General features: G+C 43.7%; 1 protein-coding gene and 1 long non-coding RNA gene across 2 annotated transcripts in view; one reads left to right on the forward strand and one right to left on the reverse strand.

Moving 5' to 3' along the window:
• Window positions 1-16,193, forward strand: part of PAH (phenylalanine hydroxylase) — a 41,549-nt gene extending 25,356 nt beyond the window's left edge. Inside the window, exons 6-14 of the mRNA XM_030040845.2 lie at window positions 922-989; window positions 3,819-4,015; window positions 4,385-4,520; window positions 5,830-5,899; window positions 7,434-7,490; window positions 8,486-8,581; window positions 8,911-9,044; window positions 12,056-12,171; window positions 12,787-16,193. Coding sequence (XP_029896705.1) covers window positions 922-989; window positions 3,819-4,015; window positions 4,385-4,520; window positions 5,830-5,899; window positions 7,434-7,490; window positions 8,486-8,581; window positions 8,911-9,044; window positions 12,056-12,171; window positions 12,787-12,830 — 918 coding nt within the window. The 3' untranslated portion in view covers window positions 12,831-16,193. The remainder of the gene's footprint in view (window positions 1-921; window positions 990-3,818; window positions 4,016-4,384; window positions 4,521-5,829; window positions 5,900-7,433; window positions 7,491-8,485; window positions 8,582-8,910; window positions 9,045-12,055; window positions 12,172-12,786) is intronic.
• LOC115352526 lies at window positions 4,024-9,570 on the reverse strand. The gene is made up of 3 exons (XR_003927177.2): window positions 9,459-9,570; window positions 9,232-9,280; window positions 4,024-4,263 (listed from the first exon to the last, which is right to left on the reverse strand). It is a non-coding gene; the product is annotated as an uncharacterized LOC115352526 (long non-coding RNA).
• Window positions 16,194-16,946: the final 753 nt, after the last annotated feature.

The raw sequence follows: 16,946 nt of genomic DNA on the forward strand, positions 1-16,946 counted from the left end.
CGACTTCAGCTGTCTCCTGTACTTGGTTGTGTTTTGTGGCCCCTCAGTCCAGTTGTGTTGTGCACCACTAAAAGAGCTGCATTCGGGAACTGCCGCAGTGCCCAGTGAGTCGTTGCTATTTGCCCTGCAGAAGCGTGTCCTAGCTTGGAAGGATGTTTCTTCACTTTAGGTGGTGAAGGCACTCCTAGCCCGGAGGAACTTTCAGTCTAAATAGCAGACGCACTGGGATAGGAGAATGGTTATCCTAGACGAAGATTTAGAGATTAGATTTCTTATCCCTGGTTTTATTGGTAATTAGCTGCAAAGGTCAAGCTCCCAACCACAAGGTCTATTAGACATTCTCTGTAGTAATTAAATCCCTTCAAATGATTGAATTTGCAGTGCAAATAGGGCTTTTTGGCCTGCTAAGTGCCTACTGTTCTAACAGTTTGAAAATGGGCACCTTTAAGCATGGTTCGTGCTGAAAATCCACCTAAAATGTCTGACTGAGTTGATGAGTGTGTTTCTAGTGTGTTTTAACTCTGCTCCTCTAGATCAGCCCAGCGGTGCCACGAACTTCAACAAGCTTCATGAGAAACCAGAAGGACATGGTTATCTGAGTGCCGTTAATTGAGTGTGTCGCTCTTCCAGGCAGGAGCACCTTGTCGGCGCTGTAAAGGAGCCCGTTGCCCTTTTTTATAGCAAATGAAAATGAGAAAATGGAAGGACCTGGGGGGTTAGAGGTGCTGGGAGGCTGCGGCAGAGCGGGACGGAGCGGTGGGTGCCCTGTGCGAGCGGAGCTGGGCAGGACGAAGTCAGCTTCCCCACTCACCCTCCTGCGCTTGTCGGACTGCGCCAGCCGTGCCAGAGGGTGCTCAGTGAGAGGAAGGCTGTTCGCCGTCTGCACTTATACGTGGACTTACCATCGCTGGTTCTCTTTAGGGGTTCAAAGATCCTGTGTACCGGGCCCGGAGGAAGGAGTTTGCGGATATCGCCTACAACTACAGACAGTGAGTGCTCAGTGCGTGGGCGGAAAACAAGCCCGCATCTCCTGCCCTCTCCTAGGGCTCTCACTCTGCTGGCAATCCCTATTTTTCCGCAAGCATCCTCCTGCTTTTGGCTTTTCTCTGCCATGCGTTTAAATCTTCCTGTTCATGCATTTATCCCGAAATCGCTGTAAAACAAAAGTAAATTGTTCCAGGCACACGTTCAGAAGAGAACGTTGCCTCCTTTCTTTCCCCACAACACCCCTCTTCCCCGGCTTTGTTGTCTAATTGAGCAGCAGACTCCATTGCTACTACAAAGACCTGAGCATTGAATAAAGCCGCTTCTGGTATTCTCCCCATTACACCAGGGTTGGGGGAGGAGTGCCTATCATTTACATTAAAGCAGGAGCTGCATACACTATTAAAATAATGAATAACTTATGGTTCTGATGCTAATCCAGCGCCTGATACTCTACTTTTATCATGTCTGACCCAGCTGCAATCAGCAATTTGGGCTCTCATTTCCCAAGAAAAAAAAAATGAATAGAGATGATAAATTCAGTTAGAACAGGCTTGCTTGATTGCTTTCAGTGATCAGATCTGGAGGAGATAAAATTCTGTTCCCAGAGCCACTCACACATTTATATCAGTACTACTGGGCCTGATTCTTGCTGAGACTGGTAAAAATTGTGATTGCAAAGGATAAAGTAACATATGTTGTACATTTACGGCTCCACTTTGCACGGGACTGCGATGAAAAGATAGTCCCTGAGCCAAATTGCTAGTAATCTAATCACAAAATGAGAGACAAAATTGGACTGACTGATGGAAGGTGAAAAAAGTCGGGTGAAAAAAGTCAGGAGCCCAGTTTATAGCTAGGAAATTTGGATAAGACTTTGTGGCCAGATGTGGATGGATCTAATGCCCTTTTGTAGGTATCACACAGAAGATTTACATTTCCTGCCTAATGGATGACAAATTTTGCTCTCTAGTTTGCAGGCTTTCACCAAATCCTACATAGAAATAAACCAAAAGACATGTTAACCACCTCCTCCCCGCAAGATTCAAACTGAAACCATCTTAGGAAGATGAAACCATTATATTCCAAGATGTAACTAATTAATATTTAGTCTGTTATCCAGATCCTCAGACTCATTGGAAACAGAGCCTATACAGATTTGGACCTATGTCCCAAAAGCACCTTTTGTGTGAAGTTCTCGGACGTTCCAGTTAAGTCTTTCAGTAACAGAGCAGCAAGTAGGGTGTGAAAGCCCACGTCTGGGCTTCTGGGGCTTGTGGAAAGAAGGCATGCGTTTTTTGTGACTTAGGGTGTGGATTCAGGAAGGCTCAGGTGGATCTGTGATGGCTTTGCCCTGGGTGCTACGCCTGGCAGACGTGCCTTTCAGGGTCTGCAGTGGGGAGGAGAGGTCAAGGGGGTGTCTCCAGCATGGGGGGACAGAGATGCAGAGAACCGGACGGGAGGAGAGGGACAACCAAAGTTATGAGGCTTCATGGAAGTATCCAAAAAGGCAAATGTGCTTAGCTTGTGAAGGTGCTACCCAGCTACAAAGGTGAGGTGGGTCTGTGGTTGCTTGTCTTGTACTCTTCTTCCCACCATCAATTTCATCCTCTTCTGTGTCTCTTCTTTTGCACTTATTTTGTCCTCTTTCCTCCTGCTGTTTGCTTCTCTACTCTGCCTTTGCTCTTTTGCCTTCTCTCCCGATACATTTACCCATTGTTTCTGTTGAATGCTTAACTTCCCCGACTTCTCTTTTTTTTTGCTTTTTTTGCCTCTTCCCTCTGCCTTCCTTTGCTTCTGGCCCTGTTCATCCCTGAAATTTTTTAATTGAAATTTGAAAGGTTTTTAAGCCATAGCTTCCCCCTGTAGCCCTGGAAGGTGGCTGAGGATTACTTAGGAGTGCTATAGGAACAAAAATCCCCCAGCAATCCTCATAATTCAACATGATGTTTAAAGCTCCACAGATCAAGGAGGGCTGATACAGAGAGACAGAAAATGATGACGCTCCAGAGGAGCTGCCCTGAGGCTCAAGGAAAAAATGAGGGAGTGGGAGATGGTGGGGTGTCATCAAGAGTTTAACAATGGGTCTCTGGGGCTTGGAAAGCTCCAGCATTATTCCAGCAGTGATGTTAACCCTATTAAGTTACTTAAAACCCTTTGATTTTTCAAAGCTGCTGGATTCACCTACGGCCCTATCATTATTGCTAAGGAATTGACTATTCACAGGAGGCCAAACTACATTGCTTGTGATTGTCTAATTCCTGCTAACTTCAACATGAGCTAAGCACATGGAGGCCTGAGGGTGGGATTTGACTCAAAATTACTCATTACAATTATAAAAAGTCAAACTGGCTGGAGTCTGCATCTGTTACAGCATAAAGCACAGATCAGAATTTCTCTGCCCCTCCAAGAAACAGAGTTTTCTGGAGCTGACGGTTTCCCTGTTGTAACCAAAACAATTAATGTAAAGTGTATTAGAGCAAGAAATATAACAGCTGCTCCGTATCTAGAAATGCAAATAAATTGAAACCAACACCCAGCAAATATTTTTAGAAGAACATCTTGATAAGACAAATAAGCACTCATTTACTTTTACCACAATAATGCAAGGAGTTGTCTGAAGGTCAGTATTTCAGCTGGGGTCAGTAGAGTCCTTCCCAGCCTGTGTCCAGGGGCAAGCGAGGCTCCTTTTGCACCTGTGTGTCAAACCAGAGACATCTCCTCTCCTGCCCCAGCAGCTTCTGGCCAGCCCATGTAAAATTCTTGAGTATGATGCTGGTGGCATAGGATATTTTCTCTGTCACTCCTACAGTGGGTATCCATTTTCTTTCCAGTGGCCAACCTATTCCTCGAGTCACCTACACTGAAGAAGAAAAGAAAACATGGGGCACTGTCTTCAGGGAGCTGAAGAGTCTCTATCCAACTCATGCTTGTTATGAACACAACCATGTGTTCCCACTGCTGGAGAAGTATTGTGGCTACCGGGAGGACAACATTCCCCAGCTTGAAGATATTTCAAAATTCTTGCAGAGTAAGTTTGAAGCATATAAAAGAACCGAATCAAACGAAAGGCCTCAGCTGTCAGTGGGGGTGGTGCTTCCAGAGGTGGAAAAGCAGTCCCTGCTTTATCACAAGCTCCCTGTGGTGCTCGGGCACACCACTTAGCCTGTGTCCCAGGTCCCTCTCTAAAACTTCTGGGGTTACAATGGTACGGATGCTCAGATACTGTGATGGTGGTATACATGGGTAGAAAATTCCCTGCTCTTTCACAGGTAAACTCTGTTTAACATAAGGAGAGCAAAGAAAACAATTAACAAACTTTTTCCACTGTGAGGAGTCAGAATAAGGATAAATCAAACACACTAGCTGTTTTTAAGATGCCATTTTTTTGTCCCTTCAGCCTGCACTGGCTTTCGCCTGCGTCCTGTTGCAGGCTTGCTCTCCTCTCGGGATTTCTTGGCTGGGCTGGCGTTCCGAGTATTCCACTCTACGCAGTATATTCGCCATGCGTCCAAACCCATGTACACACCAGAGCCGTAAGTACTTTGGCACAGAAAGTGTGTAAAGTTGCAGCAGATGAACGGCAGGGTCAGCCCGACTGGTAATAACTATGGGGGACTCTGGAGCACCCCCGGGAACAGAGCTGATGGAGACCAGCCAGGCGACTGTTCTCTTCTGAAAACATTTTCAGAAGATTTCTAGTCTTTTAACAAGCTGCATCCTCTTCTGCAAGTTCTTATGGGACCGATGAGACAGTTTTGCTACTGAAGGCATGCTTGTGTGGTGGCTGGGATGCCTACAAAGTGTACAAAGGCATTTAGCTTAGCTATTAGCACCCAAACAGTGGTGTGAAATCCAGTGTAGGAATGACTCAACATGTTGCAAGCGAGCTTCTGACAGCAAGTCAGAGGAAGCCAAGATCATTGATCCCTTCTCTTTTTCAGTTTTATGCTGTAGTGTTTCTCTCTGCCCCTGTCCGTCATCCTTTTCCACTTGCTGTTTTCAAAACAGTTTTCTTCTTCTGCTTCATATTGTTGCAATTTTTCCTCCCCTCCCTTACCGTTTCTTTGCTTCCTACTTCTTCCCACAACCTCCTTTCCCCCTCCATTTTTCTATCCCTCATTTTTCTGATTTTCCTCCCTGTTTCTGCTCACCCCCTTCTCATCCTGCACAAAGCCAGGCTGAAATGTCTTCCCCAGACCTGACCCTCCTGGGAGCATCTTATCCCTCTCCCCTTTCCATCTCACCAAATCACTTCTCTGTCGTTGAAAAATCTAGCAGTCCCTAGGTGAGTTCTTCCCCAGACATGCTTGTCCAGCTGCCAACTTCAACTTGTGATGAAAATAGTCCTGCCTGAGGAAGGGTGAGCTTCTACCTCTCAGTGGGAGGCTGTGGGCCTGAAAAGGGACTGGAGTTGAGCTCTTGAGGTACATGTTGACACCATGGTGAATTGTCTTAGCAGCCCGAGCTTCATCTAAAGAGGTTTCTTGTCCTTGAGACTGAAAAGTCCATGTTCTCTTTGGTGGGGTGATTTCTTTCTGGGCTTTCCCGAGCTGGGCGGGCAGTTGAATGGATAGTTTTCTTCCATAAGAAAAAACAAATAATGTATTATCCTTCCTCTGAGGAATGTATGATCATAAAAGCACTGAAAACCTTGGAGCGTGCAAGCGTTTCCATCACAAGAATAATTTTAGAGCAAAAGGTTTTCCCGTGAGTCTTGAGCATTATTTGCTGGTAGGAGCAAATGCACTGCACTCTTGGCTATGCGCTGACTCTAGGGCATTCATCCAGCATTGCTGGACTTTTCCTAAATTAAAGTTATTCAGATCTCATGTTTTCCTGCAGTGATATTTGCCATGAGCTGCTAGGACATGTGCCTCTTTTTGCTGATCCCAGTTTTGCTCAGTTTTCCCAGGTAAGTTACTCAGTGGTTATACTATTTACATAATTGAACACACCAGAGACTAGGTAATTCAGAGGATGAACCAAGAGCTCAGAGGGGTGGGGTAGATTCACCTTTAAGCATACTGTTTAAGAGTGGCTGAAGCTGATTTATTTATTGCTTGAAAACTTGACACAAATCACTTAGGTGAACTCATACGCTCAAACTCCAAACGTCTGTCTTGTGTGAGTTGTTTTTTTACAGGCAAACCCTTTGCGAAGCCATCATCTAAAAACCTTTTTGTAGATGTTGATCCTTCTGAGCAAAGTTAAATGGCTTATGAGTCAGATGAATTATTGCCCCACCATGCAGTCCAAATGTTAGGGAAAGTGGAGATTTTTTTTTTTCTTTTCTATTGAAGCCACAGAGGAGGCTGAGTAAAGTGAGGAACTGTCCCAGCTGCAAGCATGGGAGAAGGCTGGAGAGGAGCTTTCTCTCTGGTAGTGTTAATGTCTCTGGAAAAGAAGCCAAACCTCGGTGAAGGAGTAAACTTTTGGCTGCATCTTACCAGAAAAAATGAAAAGACACAAAGACAGAGAGTCATAAAGACAGAAAGAAGGAAGGAAGGAAGAAAGGAAGGAAGGAAAGCAAGGAAGAAGGAAAAAAGAAAAAATAGAGACATTAAGAGAAAGAAAAAGAGAGAGACAAAGAAAGAAGGAAGGAGGACAGAAGGGTGGAAGGATGGAAGGACAAAGGAAGGAAGGAAGGGAAAATGGACTTAATGTAACATCCTGCTCAAAAGATAAAAGTCAACTTGCTGTAGTCAGTAAGCACTCGGTATTGCCCTCAGGCTCTGCCCTTTCCCAGAACTGGGGTTTCCTTCAAGATAAGCCCCACTGCACCTTGGCTTATTTGGATTTGACATGGTGATGGCTGCTCCCATGCTCTTGGTGTGTGTGTGTGGGGTGCCCTGATTTTTGCACTGTGCAGTCCTCATTGGAGCAAACCGAGAAAGGAACCTGCTTTTATACAGTCTTCTGTGGCTGTCTTCTGAATCCAGCTATTGCATGCCTCCCAGGAAAGTCTCCATTAGCTCCCAAGGTATGAATAAGCTCTTTCAAATCGTGCCCTGTCATTCAGAAAAAACAACTCATTCAAAGCTCCAGGAAAACTCCTGTAATCAGGGCCCACCAAAACAAAGAGAAATATTTAAGGTGTGTGGGTGTGATTGATTTACCTCCTTTTGACCATATCATTCTTCCAGATGTACATTGTAGACTTGATCAAAAGCCTGTCAAAGCAAGAGGAAAATTTTATTTGACCTCAATGGGCTTTGTACAAGGCACAAAGGATCATGCCTTGTAAATGACATTTGGACGAGACCCTTTGTTCATTTCTGGAAAGATTTCTGGTTTAAAATTGATGCTGCACGATAGGAACATGTTCTGTAAACATTTGTGTGTGGTAGTAAGCGATGGTAACATTTAAAATGTGAGAAATTACATAAGACGAGACAGGAAGAATGTTTGCAATAAACAGCTTGAAGAATAATGGTTTATTGTTACAGGAAATTGGACTGGCATCTCTGGGAGCTCCAGATGATTTCATCGAGAAACTCGCTACGGTAATTTAATAAATGAGTGCTCAATTTTCCAAAGCACCCTGTGTTGTCTTGATTCTGCTGCCACTGAAGTCACTGATAGAACTCCCATAGAGTTGAATGGGAACAGAGTGAAGTCCATGATTGGAAAACCCCACCCTGAAACAGTTGCATTAAAGGAAAATAGCTTTGGCACCTCTTATTCAAAGTGACAGTTGTGATTAAACACAGAAGCCCCGACGAGATTTCCTGCAGCACAAACATATTGGGCAAGAAGAGATTACATGTTACTACATCCCCACAGGGAATTTCAGGAGGCAGCTTCAGTAGCTGTTCTACCTGCAAGCGTCTCTTCTCTTCCACCCTGCCAGGCAGATAATGTCCTCTGCGCTCAGTGTGGCTCACCTGAATCCTACGCTGAGACTACTGAGACCCAGAGTCACAAACCTCGAATCAAAACAAGGGTATGCCTATGAGATTAGTGTCCCCAGCACCAACTCACCTGGGCAAAGCCTTGCACCATCTTTGCTGCTTCTGACAGATGAGGTAGTTCTTCTGAGCCAGAGCAGGTATCCCTTCAAAATGAAGACCAAGAAGTCAAGCTAGGCCACACACCACCTTCCTTCAGTATTGCACTAACGGCCCATTCCCTCTCTTGCTGCTGCAGCTGGATGCCCTCTGTGGGAAACAAACTTGTATCAGCTAAGGTTCAAACTTCAACCGGGTTGGCCAGCCAAAATGAAATTTTATTGCTATAGTTTCATTGTCTCTGCTCTGCTGACAAATGTAAGCACAGTGAAACGCAACTGTGTTTGTCAGGCACATTGAGTGTAGCACAGTGCCCCTTCCAGGAGAAGAATTCCGGTCTGTGGGGACGTTTATTGTATTCATACAGTTGGTATTTGACACATGGAAACATTTTAAATAGAAATGCAAACTCCAAATGTATTCAAATCAATGATGTGCACCTACTCTTTTTGATCAAGGAATCATATGTTTCTGTCGAATTTTCTTGCTAGGTTTATTGGTTTACGGTGGAGTTTGGACTATGTAAGGAAGGCGATTCTCTGAAGGCATATGGTGCAGGGCTGCTGTCTTCATTCGGGGAGCTGCAGGTGTGTTCTATAAAACAACATTTCAAAGATGTTTATAATCGCTCAAATTTCTCTTCTGAATGTCTTCAGATCCTTATTATGTCTTCATACTTTGTGCACAGAAGTAGCATGAAGCATCATACTTCACTGAAGAGCTCTAATAAACGTGTCAGTGTACACATACACAGGGGACTCATACCTGCTTCTTTCCTCGTGACATCGTCATTGTATTCCACAGGAGCAACTCCTTCCTGTCTGAAACTGAGTGGCATTCACTAGCTCTGTATTTCTTTCACAGCAAATTCAAGCACTTTTAAACTGAAATAAATGTCTTACCTTTTTGCTTATAGTATTGTTTATCAAGTGAGCCTGAGATTCAGCCTCTTGTCTTGGAGAAGACTGCTGTGCAGAAGTACCCTGTTACTGAGTTCCAGCCTGTCTACTATGTTGCTGAAAGTTTTAAAGATGCAAAAGAAAAGCTAAGGTAATCCACTCAGTCCACAGAAGACCCAATTTCTTGTCCGTTGCCAATACAGTGGATCCCGTTGCCATAACAGGTCTTGGGTTGACAGTAATATTTTCAGAGGCATTAGAAAAAGTTGTGCAATGTTTAGAGAGACTAAGCAGTTGTTACACTCAAAATCTTGTTATGGGCAATAAGGGGAACATACCTTATGCATGAAGCCAAGAATTTGTGGTTAGTCTGGTCAAGAGTTTCATCTGTATAACCAAAATACAACAGAAAATTATTATTAGTCCAGCTGCAGTGATACTAACACTTAGGGTCAAAGCTAGCTAACTAATGCAAAAACAAGTCTCTAACAATACTGTAGTTAAAAGTTCTTGAACAAACAAAGTCTCCTAGTATCTACTCCTTTTCCTCTGAAGTTATGCTTACCCTTGCTCTTTCTTTTGTGTCTTAAGTCAACAGTTTCAGTCTGGTGGGGGGGTGCTGTGAAGTTGTCAAGTAATCAGCATCTTGAAGTCTTCAGAGCAGGGCTGTGATGTTAATGAACGGAGTTTCTTCCTCTTGTTTGTGAGGAGGTGGATGGTGTCGGTGCTTCCTTTCTTCCTGCTCAGCCCAAGGTTTCCTCAGGGCCATTTTTATGTTTTCTGACATGCTTTACATCTTGCTCTTTCTACATCAGTCTACAAATCTGTGTTGCTTCTGACTTTACTATTTATGTTAAATATTTTTTTCTTTGTCCCTTTTGTTTTCCCTAAAACTGTTTTTTTTTCTCAGCTCCTAAGTTTGCTTTACTGTGAATAACTGACCAGTGGGAAGTTGTTGATAGCCCAGGGACCACCAGCATCATCCTATGCTCATGCCTTTAAGGCCTCTGTTACCAGCCCATACTGGTACTCCTTTATGCTTGCATCATTACTTTAGGGTCAGACTTAGTTCACTGTGTACAGTGTGACTACTTGCTGTTCCTGCCTGTATAAAAATTATTAATGATAGGCATTATAGCACACAATTATTCAGAATTAAGCAAAACTAAAACAAATTAGGTAATAGCTACATGGTCATTAGACAATTGTTATTACAGCTAAACAAAACTCCAAGCAAGGCTAATAACCCCAGTCCTGAGGCCTGTGTGGTTAGCTTAATACAGAGCCTCCAGCTTGTTACCAGCAGTGTGTTTACAAGACTACAGGGCTACACAGTAAATCTTTCAGTCATCTGTGACTCAAATACCGATTCAGTTCCAGTTCAACAGGACTTTGAAATAATGGTCCAGGTTCAGTTCTGGTTCTTCAAACAGGAATGGCTCAGACTGTGTTTGGGGTTCAGCCAGCCTGGGTTCCACCTCACAACAATACTTCTATTTCTGTTTAAAAACCCCACCACCGTATTTCTGGATGTTAGCCAAGCCACTGGGGGTTAGCCTTGGTTCACACTCAACAAATTTTTCACTTGGAGATGCCACACAGGGACTTGTCCCAGACCTGCAGTCTCTTCTCTCTCTCTCTCCCATTCACAGATAAACACCTACTGAGACCCAAGATATTCTGCTGCCCCAGGCTCCCCAGCTCCAAGGTCTTCCTAGCTACCTCCCCTGATGCTTCCTCAGTCATCATAAGCCTGCAGCATCTCCTTCTGCTCTTTTCTCTGGGGTAATACATGAGAAAGATTGCCTTCTCTTCTGGCTTGTGCCATTAATATCCCGCACACAGTTTCTACCTTCTCTGTATACTTCTCTAACTGAGTAGCAGGTTCCTTGAGAAAGTGGAAGATGCTGCCTTATTCTATACAAACTATCTGGGAGCTTCTTTAATTTTTTCAATGACCAAATTGGAAAAGTGGTTAAATTGAAGTAGACGAAAATGGTCCAGTGCCTGTGTTCGTGGCTTGCACCTGGACACGTGTGTTTTTGTAGAAACATCCCTGAAATATTACTCTGAGGCTGACCTAAAATATTTCCGCTTAAGGCATTCATCTTCTAATTAGGATCTTACCTTCAGCTGACACTTAGGAAGACTGTCTTCTAACGTTGATCTCTCCCCTTAGAAAAACCGGACTGATGCCACTAAACACTTTCATCATAGCCAACACTATTTTTTTTCCACTGTCACACCTTGTGGCCTGCTCACACTGAACTCTATTTGAGACAATGGCCTTAGCTGATAATAATTAGGACTAAACTGAAGAAGCAATGTGGAGGTGGCATCCAGCATATTCCACTGTTCTGGGCATATGGGATTTACCATGCTGAGTCACAGTCTGTATAGTGGGGCTTCATAAGCAACTGCTGCGTGCTTTCCTTCCTCTTTCAGCAATAACTTCAGTAATCCAAAGCAGATATATCAGCCAGTATCCTGCTGCGGTCTACAAGGAGCCTGGAACAATAGCTCTGGCCATCTCATCCCATTCAGAGTCCTTCTTTCTGCAGTTCTGTGGTTATGCAGATTAATGTTTTCCCAAGATACCAAAATCTTAATGCTTCTGCCATGGAATTAACTATTTTGCAGCAGGGAAGGCTGCAAATAAAGGGTGGCAAGAATGCTGCTTCACTCCATTGACTATCTCCTATCTTTGCAATGACCTGGAAGCCACTATCAACCATGCCAAAAGTTAGCTCTCTGCTTGCTCCTTGGTATGCCAGGATGGCATAGGTACTTGACCTTGTTTTCCCAGAAATTGCAGATGTGGATCAGAATTCCTATATTTTGCACTGCTGAAAGGAAAATGAGGTTTTCAAATCTGGCAAATCCCAATAGCTACATAGTTGGCCTATACCAGGAGCAGTGTTGCCATGCCAATAGCATAATTAGTCCTGTTTGGGGAAAAAACCAAAGGTGGTAAGGACAAATGCAGATTCAAGTATGTTACAGAATGCTGTAGGTCTCAGATCACTCAGCAGGAATTTCAGTTATTTCTCTCACAGATTTTCTTATTCCCCTCATCAGCAAATACACACATCAAGAAAAGAGTGAGTTACTGAAAAAAAGGAGCTTTTCAAGTTTGTATGTGTTTTTGTATTCTTGCCTCAGGAAATTTGCTCAAACGATCCCTCGTCCTTTCTCTGTTCGGTACAATCCCTACACCCAGAGGATTGAAGTCTTGGACAATGCAAAGCAGCTGAAGAACTTAGCCGACACTATCAATAGTAAGGAACTACAGATTTGTTACCTTGAATTCCTCAAAACTTGGGTCAGAAGTAGCAACTGCAAAGCAGATTTCGTCTGGTTGCATTTAATGCTTTGAGCCTGACCAAGATAAAGCAGCACACATCTCCTTTCTGGTGCAAAAATTGCTTCCTAATTCTAGCCAAGCTTTACAATAGCATTTCCACTTGACTGTAGTGTGTTACATCCAAAATATCCAGTTTTAGTGGAGGTGCTGGGAAAGGCCAGAAGGCCTTGTGGTGGATTCTGATGTGTGGCTCTAGCTGTTCTCAATAAGGAAGAAAAGGAAAAGCTTGACTTTAATCACATTTTCTTTTGCCATTCTAACCTTTTTCCTGATACATTTTCCCCCTACCATTGGCTAGCCTGCTGAGAGCCAGCACCCCTGGTCCGGTGAGCCACCCCTGTATGGCTCATGAAGGCGAAGGGCTGACTCGGCAGACCTTACTCCAGTAAGACCCTAATAAATGTGTCCAATCCAGTACTTCTTTGCTCACCTTATTCTTTCAGGGAATGGATATAAAGGGTAAATATATACAGGAGTGTCAGAAATGGGCTAGCTGTAGAATTAACTGCTCTGATTATTTCCTTTGCAGGTGAGATGGGGATCCTTTGCAATGCCCTCCAGAAGATAAAATGAAGATTTTTTGTAACTTGCTAATCACTGGCTACTGACTAGAAGCTGCCATGTGCAAATGCCAGTCTTCATCTAGCCTCAGTCTATTATCTTCCTGCATACTGCATGAATGCTTATGTAATATATCTTAATTACTATAGATTAGCAGAGAAATAGACATCTGCAGGTGACCCTTGACTCTTTTGGCCTTCAGATACTAATCCATTTTTTCTCACTAATGCATAGAAATAACTTTAGTTCTGGGAATCTGGGGAAAGCCTCCATATCTCTTGTGCCAAAGGTTAGCAGAAGGAGGAGATCTCCACCATGCAGAGCTATAGTCTGCTGCAGCTGTGAGATTGCATTACCACCCTGGGCCCAGAGCCAGGATAGCAATGACTAACAGACTAATCCACCTTGCTTTCTCTCACAGTCATTCTTCCCTCAGTCCCTCACATTTGTGCAAGGTTCCCATGGAGTTCCAAACTCTACACCTTTCAGGGGGGATACATATACTGCTTGGCCCTCTGTACCTCTACTTTTACACCCAAGCACCTCTGTCCTGAAATACTTATTTTTTCCTAAAAAGGTGATGTTGTAATTGATCCAAAGCACAGATGCTAGCGGAAAAGACAGCAGCTTTGCTGTAGCCTCATTAACAAAAATTTATCACCGTGTGTAAATATAACATATTTGCACAGGCACCAATCCCTAAAAGGTTTGTGCAAATGAAGAACACTGTATGCTGTGATGTGTCGTTGGTCTGCAGAGCGGAGTCCCTAAGCAAGGCACTGAGACTGCTTATCCAGTGCATGGAGTCTGTGCCTTAATACAGTACCCACAAAAAAACCCCTTCAGAGGAGAGTTACCTAAAGGCAAGTCTATGTGGCTTTTTGCAGTTGGATGTGAGGTCAGTTTGTCAATACTTTGTGCAAGCAAGAAACCATGCAGATGTTTTAACAGGGCATCAAGGCCTTATTAGTCCAGTCTCAGACCTGTAATGTTGTGTAACGTCATGGATTCAGAGCTGATTTAGTACCAGTCAGCTTACAGAAAGGGGAGACCTCCCTTAATAGACATACTCACCTACTCACTGTGGAAGGCTGATGTGTGAAGGCTACCTTGTGTTGTGTGTGTCCTTCTCTGACAGCACCTTATTCAGCACTGCTACAAGGTGTCTCCTAACCCAGAAGGTGGATACCAACACCTTGGAAACGGAGGAGAAGTGGTTCTTACAATGCAGTGAAGACATCAGAGCCTTCCAACTCCTAACTCACTGCATCTGTGGCTAGAGTCCCCACCAAAGCTATGGAAGACCTGGATTAGCTGTGTCCCAGTCTGACTGCATTCAAACCCAAACATGATATCTTTCAAGACAGCTCCTAAGTCATGATACTTTTTGCAGTCTCCTTCCTTCTCCCACTTGAGCTTTAATCTCCCTTTTTTGGTGAAAGCAGTTTTATTCTTCCTGGAGTATAGCTCGACTGAGGCAGCAAATGGAAGCAAGGGTGATTCCAGCTTAACCCAGTGGCTAAGCCATGGATTTTGCTGCTCAGGAGGCTATTTCTGTAGTTTATCCAATAACTTTCACTCAAAGCAGCGAAATGCCCTCTTGGACTGGTCCACATCGTATAATGCCTCCCTGTAGCTCCCTAGTTGAAGGGGGAAGGAGATCAATACTTGTGCATTGGAACAGAATGGAGCAAAGCAGAACACCATTTCCAGCTTGAAACAATTCTGCATCATGATACTAACATGATTCAGAAGCCACAGTTCTGTTAGAAGATCGAAAGATGGAGAGGGATTTGAAAGTCCATGAGTCTCATACCTACTATTGTACTACTCTTGTATTTATGGTTTGAAAATCAATGGAGCTTTAATGTAAGCATCATCCTTTAGGACGATAGAAAGTACAGCTGTTTCCATTATATTTATGGTGGGTAATAACATTAATCTAAGGATACCAGCTGGAACCCTTTTCAATAGACATATACTTATGCAAAATGGTATCATTTTGGTGCTTTGAAGTAAGCTTTTTTATCTCTGTATCTTTTTTCTTCCTTTTTTTTTCTCATGACAATGTCTGTGTAGATCTTTCAATCCTGCTTGGCATGTATTTTCAGTGTGAAAGTAGCCCATATTTTTCTCTCTTAATATAATAGGACCCATAAGGTAACTGCGTACCACAAAGAGAGAATTTCATCCCAAGGGTGAAGTCTTTCAAACTAATCCTCAGACAGCTTTCCAAGCTCCTCTGCTTCTGGCTGTTATGAGTGACAGCAGCAGTAAATCTATAGTGATACTGAGAACCCAGGATTCATGGTTGTCTTTTATGTGCAAGTGGAGTGGTTAAAGATTATTGTTGCCACATGTCTGATTCTGTGTCCCTTAATGCAGGTTTAAATGAGCAATAACTGCAGCCAAAGCAGCCTAACATAGCTGTTCAGCAAGACTGAGAGATGAGAAAAAGTTAAACGTTCAGTTTTAAAAGCAGAGGAAATATACTGAAAGTAGATTTTCTTGCAGAACAAATTAGCTTGTGCATATTTGCTTTAAATAGTACGCATAAGTTGCATTTAAATAGGACTTCTTAATGGGTGACTTCTTATTTCCATGCTTAAAGAAAACAGAAGTTGTGTAGCAAAATGCTTTTTGCATTATCTGGCCAGTCTAACTCCTCTTTGTAAGGTAACCATACAGGGCGATCAGAATTAAATAACCAGGTGGGAGGAATGCCCATCTGAGGTGGTTTCCAACTCAGAAAAGGCTCTCTTGCACTGGCTGACTATCACTCATCCAGACAAGATCAGGAAACTGATATTAAAAAAAATAAATCTCTTGATGTGTGTAATTACCTAGAAATGTACAGCAAAACCTTGCTTGCTCTACCTTTGCATACTCTGTACATCTTTCTATGCTACTCTGACCAACCTATCCCAAGCTAAACTTTTAAGTAAACTTCCTCTCTTCTATCCCACTATGATCACATTTCTTGATGTCCCCATCTGCAGCTCTGTTTCAGGTGATCAAAGAAGCCCTTTCATGAGGCCCTTTTCCTTTTCAGTGACCTTGGCCAAGGTCAGTGATGGTGATGGAGGGAGGGCTTGTCAGTACAGGTTGCACAGGGAGGTGGTCTCCTCTGTGATGGATCATCCTCTAAGATGCCTAGATCTGACAGCTGCCTTGGAGAAGGGACACTTTATTCCCCAAAGGATGCAGAAATTATTGAAAGAGGGATTAAGCACAGGAGCACTCCACAGGAGTGCATTCTTTTAAAGCCTGTCTCTTTGCTGCTTCAAACCATGCTGGCAGTTAGCAGAGAAGACTTTTTTGATGTTCAAATGTAACCATTTAAATTAACCTAAATAAACAGAAATATTAATGCCATATCCATTTCAAATGAATAGCACTGTGCTCATACAGGGTGGAGATATCCACAACGGTAACATCAAAAATGGGCAGGTTGTTTGTGGTGATCAGCCATAGCCTTTTAAAGCACCCACCCCAGGGACTGCATGAGAGGGGCTGAGCCTACTTTTGGGGTGGGAGAGCCCCACCTTCTGCAGGGAGAAGCTGCCTGTCCCCATGGGAAAGGATGATGCACTGTGCTCCAGTCATTGCATAGCCCTTTAAACTGCAGCACCCAGCCCGAGACCTCTCCTCCTGCACTCCTAGAGGTCCCCGAAAGTGCTGAAAGCAGGACTCTGGGATGTCTCAGCAGACTTGACTTACATCATGGGTGAGGCCTTCCTGGGCCTGTCCCAAGCATGGATTCAAGGTGGTATTGAAGTGTCCACTGGCTAGGCAAGGACATTTCACCACCTGGAGGGCCAGGGCTCTTTGTGCTGCTTCTGCAGAGGGCTGCAAAGCTGTGCTGTAAGCTCTGCCTATGCTGCTTCAACTATCACACTGGCTGATTAGTCCAGTCTGGCTCTATAGAGAAAGCTCAATTCATACAGAGAACTTGATTAGTGCTGTACAAACATATAGAGATGGGACTCTGACATAAGAGTCGTAAGAGCATAAAGACAGCCATAGGAGCCTGATGTCCCTGCTCTGCCAGTATTTGCGACCAGTGACGTAAACATGCATCTTGAGCCCTAGGGCTTTCACCTATGTGTCCACATGCAGCTGGAGTAG

This window comes from Aquila chrysaetos, chromosome 17 (genome assembly GCF_900496995.4).
Source record: "Aquila chrysaetos chrysaetos chromosome 17, bAquChr1.4, whole genome shotgun sequence".
NCBI classification, from domain to species: Eukaryota; Metazoa; Chordata; class Aves; order Accipitriformes; family Accipitridae; genus Aquila; species Aquila chrysaetos.